At 46.6% G+C, this 21,907-nt stretch overlaps 2 protein-coding genes across 4 annotated transcripts in view; one reads left to right on the top strand and one right to left on the bottom strand.

The window, feature by feature from the left end:
• adcy6a (adenylate cyclase 6a) overlaps nt 1-3,298 on the bottom strand; it is a 32,380-nt gene extending 29,082 nt beyond the window's left edge. Inside the window, exon 1 of the mRNA XM_076041625.1 lies at nt 3,085-3,298. The gene's annotated coding sequence lies outside the window, so the exon portion shown is untranslated. The remainder of the gene's footprint in view (nt 1-3,084) is intronic.
• Nucleotides 3,299-6,172: 2,874 nt separating this feature from the next.
• cacnb3a (calcium channel, voltage-dependent, beta 3a) lies at nt 6,173-19,353 on the top strand. Of its 3 annotated transcripts, none has more exons than XM_076042234.1 (14): nt 6,173-6,391; nt 7,160-7,252; nt 13,875-13,994; nt 14,525-14,647; nt 14,741-14,856; nt 14,956-15,035; nt 15,157-15,176; nt 15,528-15,605; nt 15,736-15,794; nt 15,895-15,995; nt 16,068-16,219; nt 16,296-16,391; nt 17,105-17,275; nt 18,843-19,353. In XM_076042234.1, the coding sequence occupies exons 1-14, from the start codon at nt 6,311-6,313 to the stop codon at nt 19,263-19,265; spliced, it is 1,713 nt and encodes a 570-aa protein (XP_075898349.1). In that variant the 5' UTR covers nt 6,173-6,310; the 3' UTR covers nt 19,266-19,353. The 3 variants fall into 3 exon arrangements, with proteins under 3 accessions (XP_075898349.1, XP_075898351.1, XP_075898350.1); XM_076042236.1 differs by lacking the exon at nt 18,843-19,353 and adding an exon at nt 17,482-17,528; XM_076042235.1 differs by lacking the exons at nt 6,173-6,391; nt 7,160-7,252 and adding an exon at nt 11,693-11,776.
• Nucleotides 19,354-21,907: the final 2,554 nt, after the last annotated feature.

Below are 21,907 nucleotides of genomic sequence, written 5' to 3'. Positions count from 1 at the left end.
AGGTCGGAGAGGAGAAGGGGGAGGACAGGACCAGAAATAGCTTGATGGCTCGGTTTTTTAAGGTGAACCGCAACAGAAACACTTTGACCCCCCCCCACTCCCCACTCCCCACTCCTGCCCCCTGCCAAAACACGCCCTCTGGTATAAACACAGCACTTTGGAGTTGGTGCGACTGAAGATTTAAGTAAATAAATAAATAAAAATTTGCGTTCTAAACAAATTCATGGATAAAGGACAAGCTGTAAATACAGATCAATGATAGTGGACAACAGGACACTGTCAAGACTAATATCGCGCCAGTCATTGGAGACACAGCATGCCACCCCTGCAGCACTAAACCAAAAGCTGTTTATAAATTACAAAGCAGATCGAGCTATAGTTCCCTTTTGGCATTACACAACATATAACTCAGCCATGCATGTAATCGTATCAGTCTGGTGCTTCTGTAGGAACTGTATACGCCCTGCGTGCACCAGAGAGGGATCATTTATCAGAGTCTTTAATGTCTCCAGTCTGTTTAATGTAAAGCGAATGCAGATGATCGCAACGTGAGGTGTTCAGCTCCAGCTTATATCTGAAGGTGTACGGTACGGATTCATGCGACTAAGCTCTGCGATCATCAAACCTCATTAATCCATTTTTAATATAGATCTATAGTGGTTCAGCTGCGTCTCTATTTTTACAGTGGTGGTCTGAACAACAGCTGCACATGGACGACCTCATTCAGGAAAACGACCCCAGCAATCAAAATCAGCAGACGACCCCATTTATTTTTTTGTCCCAGGTCCAAACAGAACACTTCGATAGATCTGAAGCCCCGTGTTTACAGCCTCCCGCAAAAAAAAAGCTCGATTTTGGCTTCTTGCTAAACACCGACGCTTTGATACACCTTCCATCTTTGGCTTGGAAGGGATCAAAAAGACGCCGTTCTCGGAGGAAGGAGTGACCGTTTGGCTGTGGGAGTTGTCACGTATATTGGAATCAATACCCCATGTGACATCACAAAGGGCCGAAGCAAACTGTGTGTTTAATCTCAGATTTATTTTTATTTTTTTGAAAGCAGAGCAAACAAAAGCAGCGATGGGTGCACTTGGCTGAAACACAGTGTGTTCATGTTGGAGAAACAACAACATGGGACCTTTAATATCGCAGTCATATGGCTGCCAATGGGGTTAGGGTGAGTTTGAGTATATTAGCACACACAGAACTGTACATTTGTAGCACAGAGTAGTTATCCATCCCAGCGTAATCAGAGAACGTCCTCCAGGAGGACCTCCTAAACCTCGGTTAACAGCTCCCAGCTGATCTTCCCAGGCCTCTGGGGACTGGAAGGAGCCGAGTGAAAACCAGAATGTCCACAACTCGTATCTCCCCCAGATCTTCTCCTGCGTGTGCCTTAGTCAGTCGGACGGAGAACCGTATCCCTTCCCTCGTGCGAGCACATCGACGAGATCCAAGGAGAGCCAGCACCCCCAGCAACCCCCCACCACCACCAATACCCTACACCATCACCTCCTTCTGTCTCTCCCTCTCTCTCTCACACACACACACACCTTTCCTTCCTTGCCTCTCCTCCTCCCCTCCACGGCTGCGTCCCCCTCTCCCCTGCACAAGGTCGACCAGCTTGTACCCATTTTGCAAACGTCGCGGTGCTGCTGCTGCTGCGGTGTGCGCCTGCATGCTGCCTGCCTGCCTGCCTGCCTGCCTGGCTCTATACTCCAGCTTGCCCCACTACTAGCATTCGGAGAAGGATGGTGTGGATGGGTTGGGAAGAGAGGGTGGGGGGTGGAGAGTTGACTGACAATCCCCAAGGGAGCGTTTTTCAAACGGGCAGCAGCTACAGCGGCGTTGCGTCGCGGATAAAGTCATTCATTGCGGGTGTTATTCCACTTAGACAAGTCCGAGGATGCGCGTGCATCTGCGCATACGCCCCCCCCCCCCCCCCCCCCAACCTCCCTACACTTGTCATCCAGATGATATGGGAGGGGTGGTGGGGGGGCGCCGCATATTCGGCATTTCAGAGAAAAGCGACGGGGCGCTGTGAATGGAGATTCAGCGCGTTGTATTTATTTATTTATTTATTTATTTTTACCTAATTCCCGTTTTTCATCATGTACGGATGACGGGCGATCTGGCGCGTGAATGCCACGCACAGACAGGCCGTGCGTGAGGGCCCGCATTCAAACAGCGTAGGCTCCTTGTTACATAACACCGTGGCCTATGTGACAAACCATAGCAGGGACCATCTAAAGCAGGTCCGCTGCGTCCCGGTGGTCAGAGTTAGCGCACGAAACACGCCTTTTCTTTTCTTTTTGGTGGGGAGCGGAGGTTTATTTACTATGATTTCTTTTGGTTAAACAGCAAAATGTCCTTCGACCCGATTCAAAACAATCGCTTGCGGATTTTTTTTTTTTTTTTTGCGGCGCTGACAGACACGAGTGTTTTGGGGGCAAATAAACAGACATAAACATGTTAGATGAGCTGCACATTCCTCAGCATCAGGCGCTGGATGGAGGACTCGCAGCCGGCAGTGCGCTAAAAACGCATCATTTGCACACCCTGCGAGTTGCGTGTGTCAGGGCTAGAGGCGCGATTGTAACAGATGTGTTTTAGTATGAAGTTATCGTTAAAATAAATAAATAAATAAATAAATAAAAATAGATGCAGCCCGTGCAAATCGCCATGCATCGGACAGCAGCTCCAGTATCTTAACCCAATTTCACCCTGTATGACTTGCCAGCCGTATCTGGAGCCATAAACGCGCTGTGATGCGGTTCATCCTTCCTGTTTTTTACCCACACAGACACGTTATTAGTGGCCGCCTGGTGCGAAACATGCACCGACCGTGTATCCTCTGCCTCCACCAGCGCCAGGGTGAAAGGAGGCCTTGGATAACTGCCGGCACCTCCTGTCATTTCTCCCGCACAAACGCTGGACCGACAGGGAAGTTGCACGGACGTCTACGTTCAATGCATCATGTTCAGTTTATATGACAGGGCTGCACATATTTTACATGTCGGCCTGCAGCAGCAGCAGCAGCAGCAACGGCAGCAGCAGCAGTCACAGCCAGAAAGACGGACTCACCGCGATCATCTTGCGTTTCTGCCTCCCCGACGGCACCGCAAGCACACGATCCGAATCGGCGGGGTTGTCGCTCGGAGCGGCCGGCCAGGAGGACCATCAGGAACCGAGCTGTCCCGAGGATGGTCCGGGTGTGTTGGTCACCCTGTGCAGGATCTCCTCCTGCCGTTTTCTCGCTCCACTCCCTTTCCTCTCCTCCCCCTGACCCTCTCGGCTCCAAGCACCACTGTCAAGTCGCCAGTGGCGTGTAGACCACACTTCCTGTTTCAGGCTTTCGAATTAAGACGCTCACAGGCCGAAATGGCGGAAGAGCGGTTCAACCATTTATTACAGCCACGCACATACATTTTTTTAAAGCGATATATTCGTTGGGAATCACTTTCCGATTTTATTTTCTGAAATTAAAACTTTTTTTTCTGTTTTTTTCTGTTTCTGCATGTAATCCAAAATCTTGGAAAATACTCTTTTTGTTCTTCTTAATTGAATGGAGTCTGAAGAAAAGCTTGCAAAAACCAATGATAGATAGATAGATAGATAGATAGATAGATAGATAGATAGATAGATAGATAGTCAGGAAACTATTATGTAATTTTTAAGTTGGTTTATTTTTTTAACTCGTATATATCCATTTCCTGTAGCATTCTGTCTATGTCAGCTAACTTCACGCAGCTCTTCTCCGTCCAGGCGCGCCGTTGCTCACACGGTTCCCAGTCCCTACTGTTATTCGGCGCGCCCTCTAGTGTTTGGACTTTGAATGACCGAAACTGGTCACCATCAGCACTAGAAACTCACCTGTTTCGAATGAGCTCAAGTAAGGGCATTTCCTCTGGTATGTAGAGCGAGGCTTTATGTCGTTGGTGTTGTCTGAGAAAAGCTTTCCATTTAAATTCTAGTAACTAATGTTCTGGCGTGCAGCTGGCGTGGCCTCTTCACACAGAAGGAGTTTCACATTCCAACTTGCCTCCCCACGCTTGGTGTTGACGTGGTAAACTGGGACGAGTTAAACGTTTTGTCGTGGTATTGTAGTTGTAATACAACCAAACGTGGTGTGTGTATATATAATAATAATAATGATGGCAAACACTCATAACGAGTTCCAAAAACAAATACAGATGTTCGCTGGTGACAGCTTTGTCAATATATGCATAGTAAAGGTTTCAGTCCCCGCAAGCAAACAAACTGATTCCCAACAGGTGTGTCAGCAATAGCTGCTTCCTGAGCAAGGAAAAACTTACGTACCCCATCTAGTGGCCATTTGGAGAGTTGCATCAGAGTCATGCTGCCGCTTCGCGTTATGAAATGTTTTTTAACCTGCAAGTTGCATGTAGCTGCTGTTATGAGGGCAAATATATTGACATGCTGTTCTTAGAGCGAAGTGGAGGGATAATTAATTTGTGAAGCCGTAAACGGCCCTGAAAAGTCGAGAGGAGAAGTCAGTTTGTTAGTTTGCTTGTCACCATATCGTCCATTGTTGGATTATTTGGAATAGCAAAACATATAAAATGTAATATGATACTGCAGTGAATCCCAGTATGCTATGATCAACATGAGTGTTGGAAGGATGTCACAAGGGGTCAGGAAATTGATGACCCTTCTCTGTGCTTGGTAGCTGTTTAAGGACACTCACACAATAAAGTAGGTATAATTTAATAGATACATGTCTCTACTGTAGGGTTCAGCACAACTAATTTTGAATGTCCCAGGAGAAAAAAAAAAAAAAAAAGAAGAGCTTTAGGACTACTACAATAAATGCGTAAGTGGGACCTTGGAACACAAACAAACTTGTTCAAACTCTTCCAGCTGCGGAACCATCTTTCTAGCAGCTAAATTTTTTTGTCCTCTGTTGTTATATTGAGTGAGTGGAGAATTGATTTTAATCTAAAATCCCAAACTAAACAGACACTAACAATATCTAGCAATAGAGTATGGATTAATTAAAACAAGCATCAATCAATCAAAAAAATCATACCATAAGCATGTTTTTAAAAACTGTGAACTTAATAATAAAAAGCTGCAATCATAGAGTACTGTTGATAATTCATAAACAAGACTAAACTTGTATTAGATGCATATATAACACTTCCAGATATTTTTGAATTCTGTACAATGGAGCAGCGTTCCCTATAATATTTTTAAGAAAGAATAATATTAAGACCTCCAACAAGAAATGTCTGTTTTCAGTGTCCTGTTAAAACTGATGCATTTTGCACATGACACACAAAACAAAAGCATCTGCAAGGTGAGTTGATGTGGGGATGACAATAACCACTGGCCTCTGGGACATCAAAGTGGGTTGTTTCTTGGGAGTTCATTAACAGGCACTGGGGACACAATGATCATTGGTAAAAACAAACAAACAAGTAAACAAATAGAAATTACATTTTTTTTAAATTCTGCAAAGTATGAGCTCTGTAAATGATAAGCTGCATTGAGAGTGTGTTTATAGTAGGTACACACTATAGCTTACCTATTCCTCAAATAAGATCCAAACCATGTTGACGTATTGTGTTGCTCTAAATCCCAACAGACACGCTTCAAAACACGCTCGATTAATACTGTGTGTGCTTGTGCAATACATACATTTAAAGGTGCAATCTGCTGATCTCCCCCTGCACCCTGAATCTCCCTCCCAGTGATACCAGTTTGAATATCTCCGCTTTGGATGCTCCGCACAGTCCGGTTTCCTCTTTGGATTCCAAAGTCACTGGTATACTCGCCGTGTGAAAATCTGGGGAAGACCCAGCAAATAACAAGTAAGGGTGTGAATTCTATTCCCGTATTCCAATGTGAATCGGTTTCCGCACCCCTCGCACCCACACACTTGACACCCCCGGCACAGAGCCGCACTTAGTACGGACCTGCGCTCACTGCTCGAGCGATGACGCTTCAGTCCGATCGGTCTGGGATTCTTCGCTGATCGTCTTATCATTTCGAGCCCCCCCCCCCCCTCGATGTAACACACTTCTTTTTTTTTTTTTTTTTTTTTTTTTACAAAACCCGAGGAGCTTGGATTTCTCTCTCTCTCTCTCTCTCTCTCTCTCTCTCTCTCTCTCTCTCTCTCTCTCTCTCTCTCTCTCTCTCTCTCTCCCTTCCCCGTTCTGTGTGCTGCATATGGCGCTTCGCTGCTGCATCCCCCCTCTGACTGCAATCTAGATGTGTTCGGAGAGGCTCGTCTCCTCCGGTTACCCATGTCTGTGCGCATCCCGCCTCGCCGCTGCGCTTTCAATAGATGGTGCAAGTCAAAATGTCCAAATCGCCCGTAGACCCGCTGTCCGCCGCGGAAACAGGCTCGCAGTCGCACTATTTCCAGGTATGATCCGCACACATCACTCGCCCCCCCCCCCCCCCCCCCCCCTGTCTTCCCTTTCTTTCCACACGCTGCTGTTGTCGCCGTGAGGAGCGCGGCTCTGCAGATTTATTAGCTCGGTGTGTCTTGTGTCTTATCACTACTTGTTGGAACGAAGGCGGCGCGGGGTTTGGTGTGTGTGTGTGTGTGTGTGTGTGTGTGTGTGTGTGTGTGTGTGTGTGTGTGTGTGTGTGTGTTTCTTCTTCTTGGCACGGAGACACTTCTCATCACCTCCGCCTTCACCGCGCACTGATGCATGATCGGGCTGTTGGGGTGTGATCGTGGAACAAGAGCCGCAACATATGCCCGTCACGTCTGTCACACACACACACACACACACGGTCAGAATTTCCCACCAACACAGAGTCGGCATCCTGTTTTTTTTTTTTGTTTTTTTTTTGGCTCTCCATTGGTGCTCCATCATCGTGTGTGTGTGTGTGTGTGTGTGTGTGTGTGTGTGTGTGTGTGTGTGTGTGTGTGTGTGTGTGTGTGTGTGTGAGTGCGCGCGCTCCTGGACCTGTAGCGTCTGCTGCTGCTGCTGCTATAAATCTGCATCACCTGTAGCCTCAATCTACAGGGCCTGCAGCAAACACACACGCACGCACGCACACACGCACGCACGCAAATATCTATGTCATCTATCCTTCCGGCAAACGTGAATGTGTTATTTAAAAAAAAATGAAAAAAAAAATACAATGAAATAAAAATGTGGCGTGTGTCTTTTCCTCGCAGCTGCCCAGGAAGTTGCCTAAACGCAAGAGCCGCTTCAAACGTTCGGATGGCAGCACGTCCTCAGACACCACATCGAGCTTCATCAAGCGGCAGGTAAGAGGCCTCCAGCAGCAGCCGGCTCCTCTGCTCTGTCACACCTCCGCTTAATTTATTTATTTATTTTTTTTTTTTTGTTGCACAAAACCCATCTCCGTGTTTACCAGCAGAGGGAAGCATAAGGCATGGCATGTATCAAAATCCCAATACAACCTTTTTTTTTTTTTTTTTTTTTCTTGCTTTAATTAACGTTTTCAGGTCAAGACTCACATGGAGATTTGGTGTTATTTAAGACTGCTGAGCAAAAGGGATTTCTGGGCTTCCAATCACACCGTCGCTGTTATCGCACAGCAATGTGTCATCAGCCGCTGTCAGGCTGCGTAATCAGGAGGTTTCAAGCCTGTGTGCAAGGTTCGGATGTGAGGCTGAAGTGGTTGGCGAGGCCCGGTGGAGGAGCTCGATCCACCGTGGAGGGAAAGTTCCAAGCATCATCAGGTGTTAGATGCTCTTAGAGCGTCTTCTGATGCTGCCGTGGAGGGAAAGTTTAGGGGGCATCTTGGTTTGTTTTTTTTTGGCCTTTGAACAACTGCGATGAGCTCGGCATTAAAACACACATCCGCCAAACATCCATTAAATAAGAAGATGTAGCTTGTAATAGCTGCAGTCTATGACTCACTGAGTATCTCTAACACGTCATTGTGTTTCATTGAATAACCAATGACTTGACCTACAATTTAAAACTCATTCAAATAAAAATAGATTTTCTTTATCTTTATATATTTGTTGTTCACAACTAAAACTTTCATGAAAAGTTAGGTCTTTTTATTTTTCTTAACCTTATTTACTTCTACCTAAATGTTATATGCAGTTCATTCTTGACAATGTTTCCCTAATCAATCAAACCACTGAACACACACCCAACCGTGACGCCTTCTCCTGCAGGTGGCCAGGCACCTGCGTGATATTGCAATTGTGTGTTCCATCATGACAACAGACAGAAAAAAAAAGGCACAACAAGACATTAAATGCAGGAGCAAATATTGAAAAAAGGAATTCCAGCACGGAGAACAGCGCCAGCTGTTGGCCAAAACCCTTTAATTCTTTGTTTCAAATCCTGATCATACTCCTCTGTAGTGGGGGGGTTAGGGGAGGGGGGTCGAAAGGACGTGGCGGTGGGTGGGGGGGCGGCGAAGGGGGTAGAAAAAAAAGGCTGAGCAGACATCTTCTTCAAGAGGGGGACATTAGTTATCCGGATCTGGGGTGGTGGGCGGGGTTGGAGGCTGCGGGGGATGTGGGGGGTGGGGGTTGGGGGGGTGCAGGGGGTGGAGGGGGGGTGGGGGTGACAATCTCCACATTCCCCGAGAATATTGCACGGCTTTTAAAATATTCATGACGCTCATTGAGGAGGCCCGGGGCGTTGTGATGTGTGGCTTTGCCGCACGTTTCGTTTTCAGTTATTACCGTTAGCCCGCCCACGCCCACGACTGGCGCACACCCACCCTTGCCCCCTCCCTCACCTCGACCCGATAGGTGGTGACAAAGTGTGTAACGCCGGCGGAGGACGAGTCCCAGCGAGCGGATAGTTTCCCGGCCTGTGATAGGGGTGGGGTGTCTGTGGAGAAGCAGTGGAGTATGACTCATTTCTGCAGCAGCGTACAATGAGCAGGATCCTGCCATAGGAGCGTATATGTGTATCATACTGTATGTAGGACATGAGGCTGTGGAGTGGAGTGGAGTGGAGTGGAGTGGAGGGGTGGGGGTGAAGGGGTACTCGAGCGTCGAGTGTTTTTTTTTTTTTGTTGTTGTTTTTTCTGCTACATCAGCAGCACCTCTCTCTGGTTCCTCCTCGCTACCTGTTCACGCTGAATATCCATCAATCGGGGCTTTGATCAAGTGACGCAAACGCTGCGTTGGCTGCCAGGGCTCTGTGTGTGTGAGAGTGTGTGTGTGTGTGTGTGTGTGTGTGTGTGTGTGTGTGTGTGGGAAGAGGTGGGGTAAGAATAGAAAAGAAGGTGTTGCCGCTGCTCCGGTGCAGGTTATCCCTGGTCAGGAGAAGAGACGCGGCGCCGTCGCTCTGCAGCATGTAGTTTAACGAGAGGGAGGCAGAGAGAGCATCACAACATCCAGAGTGTAAGTAGCAATTCTTCTTCTTCTTCTTCTTCTTCTTCTTCTTCTTCTTCTTCTTCGTCTCCTTCTTCTTCTTGCCCTCCTCCTCTGATCCCGACACGCTTCTTTGTATCTCCTCCTCAACGATGCTTCTGTTTCCCTCATTTTGCCGCCCGCCTCGTTTTTCTTTTTTTTTCTTTTTTCTTTTTTTTGATTACGACTGGTCGATGGGACATTCAATACTCCTGATCTCCCCTCTGATATTGACATAGCTGTCGAGTGATTTATTGCCTGGTGTATCAGAGAGCTCCGTGGATGTGTTAATTGAACATTTTTCTTCCAAAATGAGATCTCCGGTTTGCAGTAGAGATTGCAGTAATTTTTTTTTCCTTTTTGCTCTGAAGGAGAGCTGTTCAGCTTCCTGAATGACAAAATAATCCTGTGTTGCAGAACCCACCGCAACCCCCACCACCACCACCACAATCCTACCAATGAAATAAGCCAGAGAAAGTAGAGGTTAGCTCTAACAGTAATGGTGATAGTTTACTTTTAATATTACCTGTGCGTGATGTGCTTTGCATGTTTTCAGATGGGCTGATGGCCAAAATTTACAAGCATTTGGAGTTTAAAAAGAAAAACAACAACATTTGAGGAGGTTTCTGAAGATTGCATTCATGATTCACAATTCATTAACAACCATTTGGGTAACCGGCTCGCTGCTGGTGTGGCAATAGGTTGCAAACAGCGTGAAGCGGGACTTCATATGTGTCGCCTCCATGTGGTGCAATGCGTCGCAAAAATATAACCGTGCTCTTGGCGAAAGCCAGCCAGGAGTTGAGAAAAGCCACTAGCGACAGTCTTTGCTTTTCATTGAATGACTCAAAATTATCAGTTGTGGGAGGAAAAAAAAACTGTTCCAACGTTTAGAAATTTGCAGTAGATGTTCTGGCACTAGCTACCACCTTTATTTCCCCCAAAGTAGACCAAGAAGAGAAGGGTTCATGTCAGTCAGGTAGATCTGCAAATTTAATGGTATGAATTGACAGTAGCTGCCTTGCACGATTACACCGTGATACTACCAAGGGTCCAGTTGCTACTGCTGGTACAACCGCAGTCACTTTTTTTTTAATGAATTCACTTAACAACTTTTCTCATAGTTTCCACATAGCTCTGAAAATAAGTCATTTACACTTTCTGCTGAGAACATTTTTATCAGCATGGTGTTTGACGACACGAAGGTCACCTATAAAAGCAGCAGGTCATGGTTCACATATGTTTGGATGATGTCCTGTCACTTGTGCCAGCGTTTCGCTTTCTCCAGGCCCTTTTTGACACATTTAGCATTGGTTTGTCGGCGTCACTCTGCCACTCATGCCGTGTTGAAACATTGTTTCCTTACTGGTTGATCACCTGGTTGTCTGCTGTCAAGGTAAAAGTGATTAGGTTGCCAGGAAACAAACAAACAAACAAACAAACAAACAAACACATTTTCATCTGAGACTCAAGTGGCAAACTCCTACTTCTCCTTTGCTCCGTAAGAGAGAGCTGACTTTGTGCTGGGTTGATAGTAATAATACGACTGCAACACAGTCACAGGTTCCAATAGTACTGACAACTGATAACAGTTCAAAGGCCAGTGAAATGTTTATTGCCTTTTCACATACTGTAAGATTTCTTACATAGCAGGAGTTTAAACACCAAAGTCTGGCTGAAACAGATGAAATATGATTTTTTTTTAATAAATATATATATATATGTATATATATATTATCATGACCAAAGTGATAATTATTATTGTCTCTAAACTTTCTCCAGCCTCAACTCCTTTCAGGCTGGATGACAGGCATCCTAGTCGGCCCCTCCCCCAGGAGGAGAGGCCGTCAGCGTTGCAGTGTGCGAATAATGACCACAGCAGCCCAACAGGACAGAAGCGAGTTAAATTTAGCGCCTCGGATGGGGAGCTGGGGGTGGGGAGGGGAGTTGGAGTGGGGGGTGCACAAGTAGTCAAAGAACAAGACATCCTCAATTCGGAGTTGCAGAGGTGCTCTCACTTTGTTGTGCTCTGCAATGCAGCTCGGCTTCGTCCGCAAGGCAGAGGAGGGAAAAGAAACTATGGATTTCAGTCAGTTACCTTGTTGCCAGCTGTTTATTTTCAACATCTGGCAGGTGACGCCGGAGTGTGCGGCAAAAAAATAAGATAATAATAATTAAAAAAAAGTTCACAGCCTCTTCCTGTTTAAACATTAATAATGAAGAACAGTTGCAGCCCGGGCGGCTCTCTGACGTCCCCCGAGCGGCTCTCTGACATAACGCTCTTTTCCCTCGCGCCCACCACCACCACCACCACCACCACCACATTTATTCCACTTTTCATGTCTCTCTGTTTGAGCGCCTTTCCAGCGGAGACGGGGCGAGCGCTTAGTAGTCAGATTCATGTCTCTGTCAGGCTCTAGCGTCGTCCTCTTAATCAGCCAGGTATGCCTCTGCTTTCTGACTCTACCTATGCGCTTGCGTGTGCATGTATGCGTGTGTGTGTGTGTGTGTGTGTGTGTGTGTGTGTGTGTGTGTGTGTGTGTGTCTCGCGGCCGTGTCTCTTTCCTGTCCTCTCGCCCTCTTTTTCTGCTCTGCTCTCTCCCCCCCCCCTCCTGCTACCATCCCCTCAGCCACTTCCTGTATCCGCGGCTGGATAGGACGGATATCTGGGTCTCCCTCCACTCCTTCATGGCATTTTATTATGTTCTAATCTCATCTCCCCCTCGAGATCACCTCGCTTTATCTTGTCGTATAAATGCTTTACGCCGCCCGCGCCCCTCCGACCGTCCCTCCGTCACTCTCCGTCCTCGTAAACATCCCTCCCGCGTCGGCGCGCGCCGTCAAAGGTAGTCGTCGCTCGGGCTCGGCCAGCCTTGGCATCCCCCCTCCCCACCTGCCCCGACCCCCCTCCAGCTCCTTCCACCTCCGCCACCACCTCTGTTTGGTTCCCCCACACCCCCACTTCCATTTCCATCCACCTCGTTCCTCCTCAGCCTCTCTTTTTCTCCTCTCTGGGTGCTCTGGCGGTGGTGCAGTGTTGCCTTGCGGAGCCTCTCAGTGCTGGAAATCACATCTTGTTATCTAACGCACTCACACACATACAGAGAGCAAAAAAAAAAACATAAAGGAGGAGCGAGCTTGTTGGCTCAGGGGGTCTTCAAGTGCCACGGCGGACACACAGATTTGTTTTGGGATTTCCATGTATGCAAAGCGAGGCGCAGAGAAAGACAAAGGTGCCGCTTGTTTTCCGTCTGGGCGTGTTTCTCCTTTTGGCTTTTCTTTTCCTTTTCTTTCTTTTTTTGTTGCATTTTGAGCCTGTTTCCCTTTGTCGCGCTGTTGCTAATTGGTCCTCCTGAGGATTGGTTTGTATATGTATGGCAAGATGGATGACCAGCGCTGAGTCGCGGCACTCTGGAGGAGAGGAAAACCAAAGTGAAGCGCGCCTGTTAATTGTGTCTTTGCATGAAATGTGCCGCACCGCGCCAGAGTATGTTGTGTGCTGATGCTTCAGAGGGCCGCAGACGCCTTTAACCTGAGCGGATTCTCGCGCTGTGCTCTGGATTCAGTTTTTTATTTCTTTATTTCTGGTGTGGATCGTGCCTCTCTGTGTCTCTTGTCTCACTTGGTTTGGTCTTTGCTGCAGCGGTTTTCTGTACTGACAGATTCGGGGCTGAGCTCCCACAGAGATGCCAAATTTAGGGGAGCTCGCTCTCACACACACACACAGACGCACACACACAGGAAGGGTCTCACATTTTTATTATATTTCCTGTCTTCTTAGCCAATCATACATTTTCAGTTATGAATCTGCATCTTATTGTTGTTGTTTTGTTTTTTTTAATAAATTTTTGTTGATTTTCAACTGCCTTAAACTCAATGATAATTCCAAGTAGGGGGAGGAGAGCACGGATTAAAATTCATACCCTAATCATTATATTTCTCCTGAATGTGCCCACTTACGGGTTTAAAATAGAATTCCAGCCTCAAATATCAAGCAGTTGTCAGCATCTTGCACTGTGTGTGTGTGTGTGTGTGTGTGTGTGTGTGTGTGTGTGTGTGTGTGTGTGTGTGTGCGCGTGCACGCGCATGTTTTTTATCTGTTGCTTTCCGCACAATGTGCCCACCTTCCCTGCAACGTGTGCTGAAAGCATACGCCAGGAAAAATGATAGCGAGCATATATTTTGCTAATGAGGAGACGTCCTTGGAGAATAAACAGAGAATAAAGGATGTATATGTGCCGCACTGTGGGGGATGATGGAATGGATTGGGGCCAAGCAGGAGAGAAGAGGAAGCGTCCTTTGTGCTATATTTGGTCCACCAGAATATGGCTGGTGTGGGAGAGCATTGTGTTGCGTGTAGACACACACACACAAACACACACACACATACTCACACACACACACACACACACACACACACACACGGATCTGGTTGAGGATGTGAGCGCGGTTTAGCGTCGGACACAGAACCTCCGGCCGAGGCCGCCAACAGTGCCGCCACCATCCACGTCCCAGTCTGTCTGTCTGTCTCTCCCGGCAGGGCTCGGCTGATTCCTACACCAGTAGACCGTCGGATTCAGACCTGTCAGCAGAGGAGGACCGCGAGGCGTATCGGCGTGAAGCCGAGCGCCAGGCACAGCTGCAACTCGACAGAGCCAAGGTGCGTGACTGAGCTCGGCGACCCCCGTCTCTGATCAGCCACAAGTTGTTATAAATGAGCGCAATAAAGCCGCGCCGTTCGCACGTGTTCCATAAACTGATGATTGTCTTAGTTACATCAGGTCCTGTGACTTGTATGTTGATTTAAACAGCAACAACAAATGAATAAATGACACGGCGGTCAGAGGACCAGCAGGTTCCTGCTGAACCCAAACACAACGTTTTCTGCGTTGCCGTTGATTCATCCATCCATCTACACCTGCTGCCTCCTGCACTCAGGGTTGCAGGGTTCTGCTGGAGTCTATGAAGGCTCCTTTCAAAAGCAACAGTCCACCTGGAGCCAGTTAGTAGCAGTGACAGGCTTCCTTTGGTGTGAAAAGGGGCCATGCTCCATGCGCAATACTGCTCGATGGCATCTGCATGCAAAATGCAACTTGAGCAGTTTTAGTGGCAGCAGTAGTTGCATTTTTTTTGAGCAGGCTACCACCACTGATGAGTCATTTCATCGTCTCTGTTGAACTGTTTCTACAGTCCAAACCTGTAGCGTTTGCAGTCAAGACGAATGTGAGCTACTGCGGAGCTCTGGACGAGGACTGTCCCGTCCAGGGAGCTGCAGTCAATTTTGATGCCAAAGACTTCCTGCACATCAAAGAAGTGAGTGACGATCTTTGGAATTTTTTTAAAAAATTTCTTTTAATGAGACAGATTTATGTAAACGGGACTCTGTTGCTGCGCTGAACTCCACAGAAGTACAACAATGACTGGTGGATCGGACGGCTGGTCAAAGAAGGGGCCGACATCGCCTTCATCCCCAGCCCCCTGCGGCTGGAGGCGATGCGACTGAAACAGGAGCAGAAGCAGAGGTGCGCCGACGACGTCCAGCTTCGCTCACAACTTGTTCAGGTGGCGCAGACGCAATGACTTTGTGTTGTTTTGTCTGGGGTTTTTTTTTTTTTTTGCAGAAAAACAGGGGGCAACTCCTCCAGTTTAGGTGACATGGTGACCGGGAGTTGGAGGACCACACCGCCATCTGCAGGTGAAAGTAAGTACGACAAGACTTTGTGGTTTTATTCTGAGAGAGACTAAGATAAAAGAAAAACGACGTCTTTGTTCCCTGCTCGTTTTCTTTCATTGATTGATTTTTCTTTTTTTGCCTTCTCAAGCCAAACAGAAGCAAAAACAGGTAAGTGTTGGCTCTTCAATGCGACACACAAACGCTGCTTTTGGGGTAGGGTCAAAAACATGCACAAGAGGCCAATATCAAGGGTATTTTTAATTATATGATGATTTATCAGTTGTAAATTACATACAGATTTTTTTTTTAGCCGACTGTAAAAACGACTTTTCCACTTGCGGTTCCATCAGTGTATGTTTGCTCTGTGTGGAAATCTTGAATTCATTAATTTCTTCCAGAAATCCTTATTTCCCTTTTCAGTTTTTCCCCATTTTTCCCACAAATAAACCCATGTGGCTCCATCTGTCATCTGACCCTCTCTCTCTCTCTCTCTGTCCTTCCTCCCTCTCCCCCGGTCAGGAACACGTCCCGCCCTACGATGTGGTGCCCTCCATGAGACCGGTGGTCCTCGTGGGACCGTCGCTGAAGGGCTACGAGGTCAGACTCTCCACTGTTCCACCTCTGGAATGACTTCCACCCTCTGCCTCTCAGTTCTGACTGTCCAGCCCAGCAGCTAAGCAGCAACATGGCTTGGCTGCGATTAACTCTGGCTGCTTTGTCCACACAGGTGACAGATATGATGCAGAAAGCCCTGTTTGACTTTCTGAAACACAGATTTGAGGGGAGGTGAGTGAAGAAGCGGCAAGTTGATCTTCACCAGGGACTGGATGGTTATTTTCATGTACAATTCCTTCCCTCTCTTTACTTTCGCCACCACCAACTGCAGAATCTCAATCACCCGCGTAACTGCCGACCTGTCTCTGGCCAAGAGGTCTGTCCTCAACAAAAGGCCGATCATGGAGAGATCCAACACTCGCTCCAGCCTGGGTGACTACCAGCAGTCGTATCGTACGACAGGATTTCAGGTTGATCTAAAACCTAACAAGCGCTATCTTGCAGCCGAGGTCCAGAGCGAGATCGAGCGGATATTTGAGCTCGCCAAAACCCTTCAGCTGGTCATCCTGGACGCAGACACCATCAACCATCCCGCGCAGCTCGCCAAAACCTCCCTGGCTCCCATCATTGTCTACGTCAAGGTCTCCTCGCCGAAGGTGCGGTGAGGTTCAGAGCAGCGCTGCCCTTTCCTCCCTGACCCTTTTTAACCTCAAGGCTCTGCGTGTCCTGCAGGTGCTCCAGAGGCTCATCAAATCCAGGGGCAAGTCTCAGAGCAAACACCTGAATGTGCAGATGATGGCAGCGGACAAACTCTCTCAGTGCCCCCCAGTGAGTGGGCGACATCCTTTCTGCTGTTTTATGCTCATTGATGTGATTATTAATCAAGATTGTGGAGAAGTAGAGAATGAACTGAGAACTTTCCACCCAGCTGTTGTTGTTTTACAGCCATGCAGGTATTCATGTTACCCATAGGCTTTGGTTGTTGTTGTTTTTTTCATTTACAGCAGGGCAGAGAATTTCTAAAACGTCTGTGGGCAGCAACATGACGTAATGCTGTCATCAGGTTATTCCACCGTTCACAGATGGAAAAACGAGACATTAGCTTTGTTCGTGATTGTAAGAAAATCAAAGTAAAGCCATGTATGAACCTATTTTAATATTAACTGTGTTAGGTGGACCTAACAAGGCACAGCTGAAACTCATGAGGGGAAAATCACAAGCTGTGACAACATAATGGAGGAAGCAATAGATGCTCTTTGGAGCTTCAATTTTAAACAGTTCATTTTTGAAAATAAACTGCTTGCTGATCGTCACCTTAAACTCCACCTCAGGATGTATTACTTTGTCCTTGTTATAAAAGTGACAGAGTAGAACCTGCCAACTTAAGCAAAATTCCTTTGACACTTTTTTTCAAGCCCTCTCTTAACTTGCCTCGCTAGTCAACCCTGAGCGCCACAGTGGAGGAGGCGGGGCCAACACTGTCGCACTGTGCACCTGCATCAGCGCCTGTCACCTCCTGACTGACGTGTGTCCACTTGCAGGATATGTTTGATGTCATTTTGGATGAAAACCAGCTGGAGGACGCCTGCGAGCACCTGGCGGAATACATGGAGGTCTACTGGCGCGCCACCCACCTTCCGGGCAACACCCCCCTCAACCCCCTGCTGGATCAGAGTCTGATGACGCCGCCCTCCGCCATCTCCAGCCTGCAGGTCAGGGCCAGTCGGCGTCGCGAGCGCTCCATGATACTGTTTGAATTGTGAGCAGAGGCCGTGGCAGGAGTCCTGCTGTGTTTGTCTGTTGTCGCTGTCTCCAGCAGCTCCTCATCGCCGATTCTCACTCACCTTGTTTGTTTGTTTGATTTGTCTCCAGTTGTCTCGTCTGCCCTCTCACTCATCCATGCTTAACATTTTTGCAGTTTTCTGATACGCAGGAATTAATTGAATGATCGCAGACAAAATGAGGGTGAGTAATAGGGTTTATATATGTGTGTACTAACAATATATATATGTATATGAATATGCTATACAGTATATATATGTATTTGTAGTTGCACTCCAGAGTTGAGGCATCGCTGCAGAAACCACACTGTATTTTTGCTTCCTGTAGTCTTTTGTCTCCAGCAGCTTTCTGGGGAAATTCACATTGCAGCCTCAGTTCCTTCATTGAAAATGTCCCTTTTGGACCGTATAAAACGATTTCTGTTAATACAAAGGCCTGCTTTGTGAATGGTGCACCCCTCCCGCTTACACCACATTGTTGTAATTACTGCTAATTAACGCATAAGATCAACTCATTGATCTAAATGCATATTTGATAAAAACAATAAAACCGTGACAAACCAGTGAAACATGTTGTTCCCCAGAGCCTCCGGACCGCCCGGTTCACTGTTTCACCGGCTGTTACTTTTGTTCAGTGTTCAGGGTTATTGTGGATACTCGGCAAAACACAGGACACATTAAAAAGGACTTTAGGGAGACAGACGGCTGGTCAAGGATTGAAATACGTAACAAAATAAAAGAAGTTGGGAAGGTTTTTTTTCCCCTTGGTCCTGCTTTTAATGGGTGTAATCCCAGTAGTTTGGTCCCTCAGTGAAGGAGATGGGTGCTTATATTTGTTTTTGGCTCAAGTTTGTTGAGCACTCTGGAGTTGTACTTGCAGCAGTTACTTTTAAATGCAGAAGCAAAATGCATAATCTAAAGAAAAAAGTTAAAACATCTTTTCAAAGTCCTTGTTGATGTAGTCTTTGCATTGTTTTCGTCCACCTTCTCTTCCTTTGCTCTCAATGTGTACTCGTGCATTACTTTCAGTTTCAGTGAAAATTATGATTGGATTCCATGCCTTTAACTGTTTACATGGACAATAAATGAATGGGGTTCTGATGGCCAACATGCATTGGCTGATCAGAATAAACCACCTCAGTGTTCGCAGAACAGTTTCATCTTCCCGGAATAGCCAAAGAGTTTGTTTGGTTTGCCGTCTGATCAATAAGGTTTAGAAACGAAAGACATCCTAAAGTCATCAGGGCAGCCAATTCACAGTCCTGATCTTGTATCTGTATGGACACCAAGCAGAGTAGTAAGAAATGTAATCTGTCTTCTTCGTTCAGAGTAAAATGTCTTTGAGCAGACAGGTTTACAATTAGCTGGCATTGATTTTTTTTTTTTTTTTTTTTTCCAATCACATGTCCATGTAAACAGAAAAACTGTTAATTGAAGGAAAACAAGCACCTGCTGCTGCCAGGACCCCAGTAAACTGTTGGCCCTTTGCATTCTCCAGAACAAGAACCAGTCGCAGGCCCGGGAGGTGGTGGGCATTGAGGGTGACGAGGAGGAGGAGGAGGAAGAGGAGGCCGGCGAGGAAGCTCACTCCCCCCTGGAGCAGGACAGCCTCATGCCGTCCGACGAGGCCAGCGACTCCCTGTCCCGAGGCCGGAGGGGGAGCCCCTGCACCAGGGGCGGCGGGGAGGACAACGAGGAAGAGGAGGAGGAGGAGGAGGAGGAGGAGGATGAGTACGCCTCCCCCTGCCACACGCGCACTTACAGGGACATGTACCCCCCCCACCGTGGCCACACGGGCAGCTCCCACAGTGCCAATGGGCACGACTCGCAGGACAGGCTGCTGCAACGCCAAGCTCAGCAAGGCCACAACCAGAGGAACAACCGCCAGCGCAGCCGCCCCTGGCCCCGAGACAACTACTGAGCAGGCAGGGCCCCCACAGCAGCACCACGGGACCCTGGGACCTCCCCCAGTCACCCATCACACACACACTGAGCAATCTGGCCTGCACAGCTTTAAAAAAAAAAAAAAAAAAAGTACCCCAATGATTTAAAGATTTCAACTATCCACCACCAAATTTAGCCCAAATGACTTAAATCACTAGCTGCGTTTCCATTACGCCTAGAATTGTGCAAAAAAACTCTCAAATTTCGCTAAAAGGTTTTGACGCTCTCATGAGGTCAAAATCCAAGAGAAAAACATAACAACCGTTCTTGACAGCAAACAAACGTAAACAAACAAAAGCTTTTGCGCTTCACACGCATGTGATGTGGATGTATTATAAGAACTTGGATGCCGGACTGGCAATATGGTGGCGCACCGATTTTTCCCAGTGGCCGAAATAAATGGGCCGCCATTTTGGACTCTGGCAGCCTGTTCACACCATTCAATAGAAACACCTACAAATGTACAAATACTTTGTCGAAATTTTAGAAATATCGCTTTCATTTTGAAAAAAAAAAAAAAAACGTATTGCAAATGCAACTAATAACACAATTTCCAAATTCCAAGTAAAAACAACAACAACAACAAAAACAACAAAACAAAACAATAGAACGGGGCAGATGCTAACGGCACATTTAGATTGAATCCAACAGGGCTACGCACCCCCGCACCGGCAAGGTTTCAGGCTACCAGCTGTACACAGAACCCCGACCAAACTTTAGCTGCTTTGCCGACAGTTTGTCTCTTTCTCTCTCTCTCTCTCTCTCTCTCTCTCTCCCTCTCTCTCTCTCTCTTTCCGTCTCTCTCTCTCTCTTGTAGGATGTCTCATGCACCGGCCTTAAAAGTCCTTAAAGACTTTCCCACTCTCTTTACAATTGCATGTGTGAGTGTTATTACTTTAAGACTATTTGCACATTACTGTCAGAACAGGAACTGAATGAACTCTACAGATTAAACTAAATGTAGGAATGTCTACTGTTAAAATCCGCTACTGGGGCAGGGGGGTGGGAGGGGGTGCATTTGTTGACAATGTACATATATACTGAATGGGCTCCTGGTTTTTCCTTTGTGTCGCTTCTATGATCTTTTGGTTTTGTTTCTATGGACAGTGTTGTTTCAGAGAAAAAAAAATGTCCAAGTCACTTTGTACTGCGAGGACAGGCGTCTGGCGGCCGTCACGATTGTGAGCAGCTGCAGCAGAGCGTCAGTCTCACCTCCGGTTCTCTTGTACAGCGCATTTCTGGGGCGTCGCTCGTATTTGCTGTTGCACAATCACTCTCTGTCGAACACCTCTGAAAAGAAATGTATTTTTAAAAGGGCGAGAGAGAGAGAGAGAAAAAAAAAAGGTGGGCACAGAGAATGTAAACACAAACTCTGAGGAAGGGATCCGGTCGAAGCGAAGATCAACTCGTTTACATCCCACCGTCTCACATCTCTCAAGCACACGCAGCTTTCGGAGAATGTAAGCTTGCATGACTTTTGCACCTCTAACTCCTCCACCCTGATACCCCCCTCACACACACACACACACACACACACACACATACAAATTCGATTGTAGCACGTTACTGATTGTAGCATACACACTTCCTACACCCCCTTGTACGTCTTTGCCAAATGATGTCTGTGTACTGCAGTTTGACAGTCAATTTGATTTTTTTTTTTTTTTTTTTTTATCTCCCCCCACGACCCAGGCAGATCCTCAGGTGCAATGTCCCCCATGCACACACACACACACACACACACACACACACACACACACACACTCGTCATGCTACAAATTAATCATGCTCCTGAAAGACCTGTAGCACAGCGCTATTCCGCTCTCAACCATATCATCACCATCATTGGATCTCGGCTTTAGGGGTCACAGGTTTACTGCTTCCATTATCTCACCAGATATCTCTATCTAGTGTTCTGTATATTTTGAAGAGTTAACAAAAAAAAAAAAAAAATCAGCATGTTTGAGAGAAAAAAAAAATAACAAGGAAAAAAAATCTATGCAAGTGTTGCATGAAAATCTTGATTGTTTCTTTTCACAGTAAAGTATTTTAGTATTGCATCGATTCTGATTCTCCTCGTCGTCTTGTAGTGATAGTCTTCGTCTTTGGGGCTACTCACTTCTCACACTATTACTAGGAAAGTATCTCTTTATTTATCCACAAAGCTTCACATTTTACACATCCTATTGGCTGGTTTTAAAGTCACTTGAAGGGGGCAAAAAACAACAAAAAAAAAACCAAAACAACTGGTCCCAGGCTCAGATCTGATCAGGCCTATAAGGTTTTAACTTGTAAAAAGAAAAAGACAAAAAAAAAAAGGAATGAGTGAATTAGTGAGGCCGTGCATGTCTTAGTTAACCTAGTAGCTATTTTCATTATATTTTGGCAGGGTATGTTTTTCAAAGTGGACCAATTCAGCAACTGATAAAGCAGTTGAGATTTTTCAATTTTCGAAGCACAATTTCTACAAGGGGTTATCATTTTTTCTTTCCTCTGTCTTATTCTGTATGCAATACTAAGCCTGACATTGAAAAACTTTAAAACGCCTTAGACCATCTGGACTTCCTCTTTTGAGCTAGTAGGGAAAAAAAAAACTAAGTAAAAAAAAAAATTGCACTA

Source organism: Nelusetta ayraudi, unplaced genomic scaffold (genome assembly GCF_046127955.1).
Source record: "Nelusetta ayraudi isolate G7.1 ecotype Tasmania unplaced genomic scaffold, CSIRO-AGI_Nayr_v1 ptg000070l, whole genome shotgun sequence".
Lineage (NCBI taxonomy): Eukaryota > Metazoa > Chordata > Actinopteri > Tetraodontiformes > Monacanthidae > Nelusetta > Nelusetta ayraudi.
The sequence above is the reverse complement of the archived record's forward strand: the minus strand, read 5'-3'. Positions and strand labels throughout refer to the sequence as shown.

Bases quoted from the DNA above. Each gene is read 5' to 3' on its own strand.
- cacnb3a (XM_076042234.1), top strand. From the start codon at position 6,311: ATGGTGCAAGTCAAAATGTCCAAATCGCCCGTAGACCCGCTGTCCGCC. The intron at 15,036-15,156 runs GTAAGTACGACA...TGCCTTCTCAAG, and splicing joins ACCGCCATCTGCAGGTGAAA to CCAAACAGAAGCAAAAACAG. The intron at 16,392-17,104 runs GTGAGTGGGCGA...GTCCACTTGCAG, and splicing joins AACTCTCTCAGTGCCCCCCA to GATATGTTTGATGTCATTTT.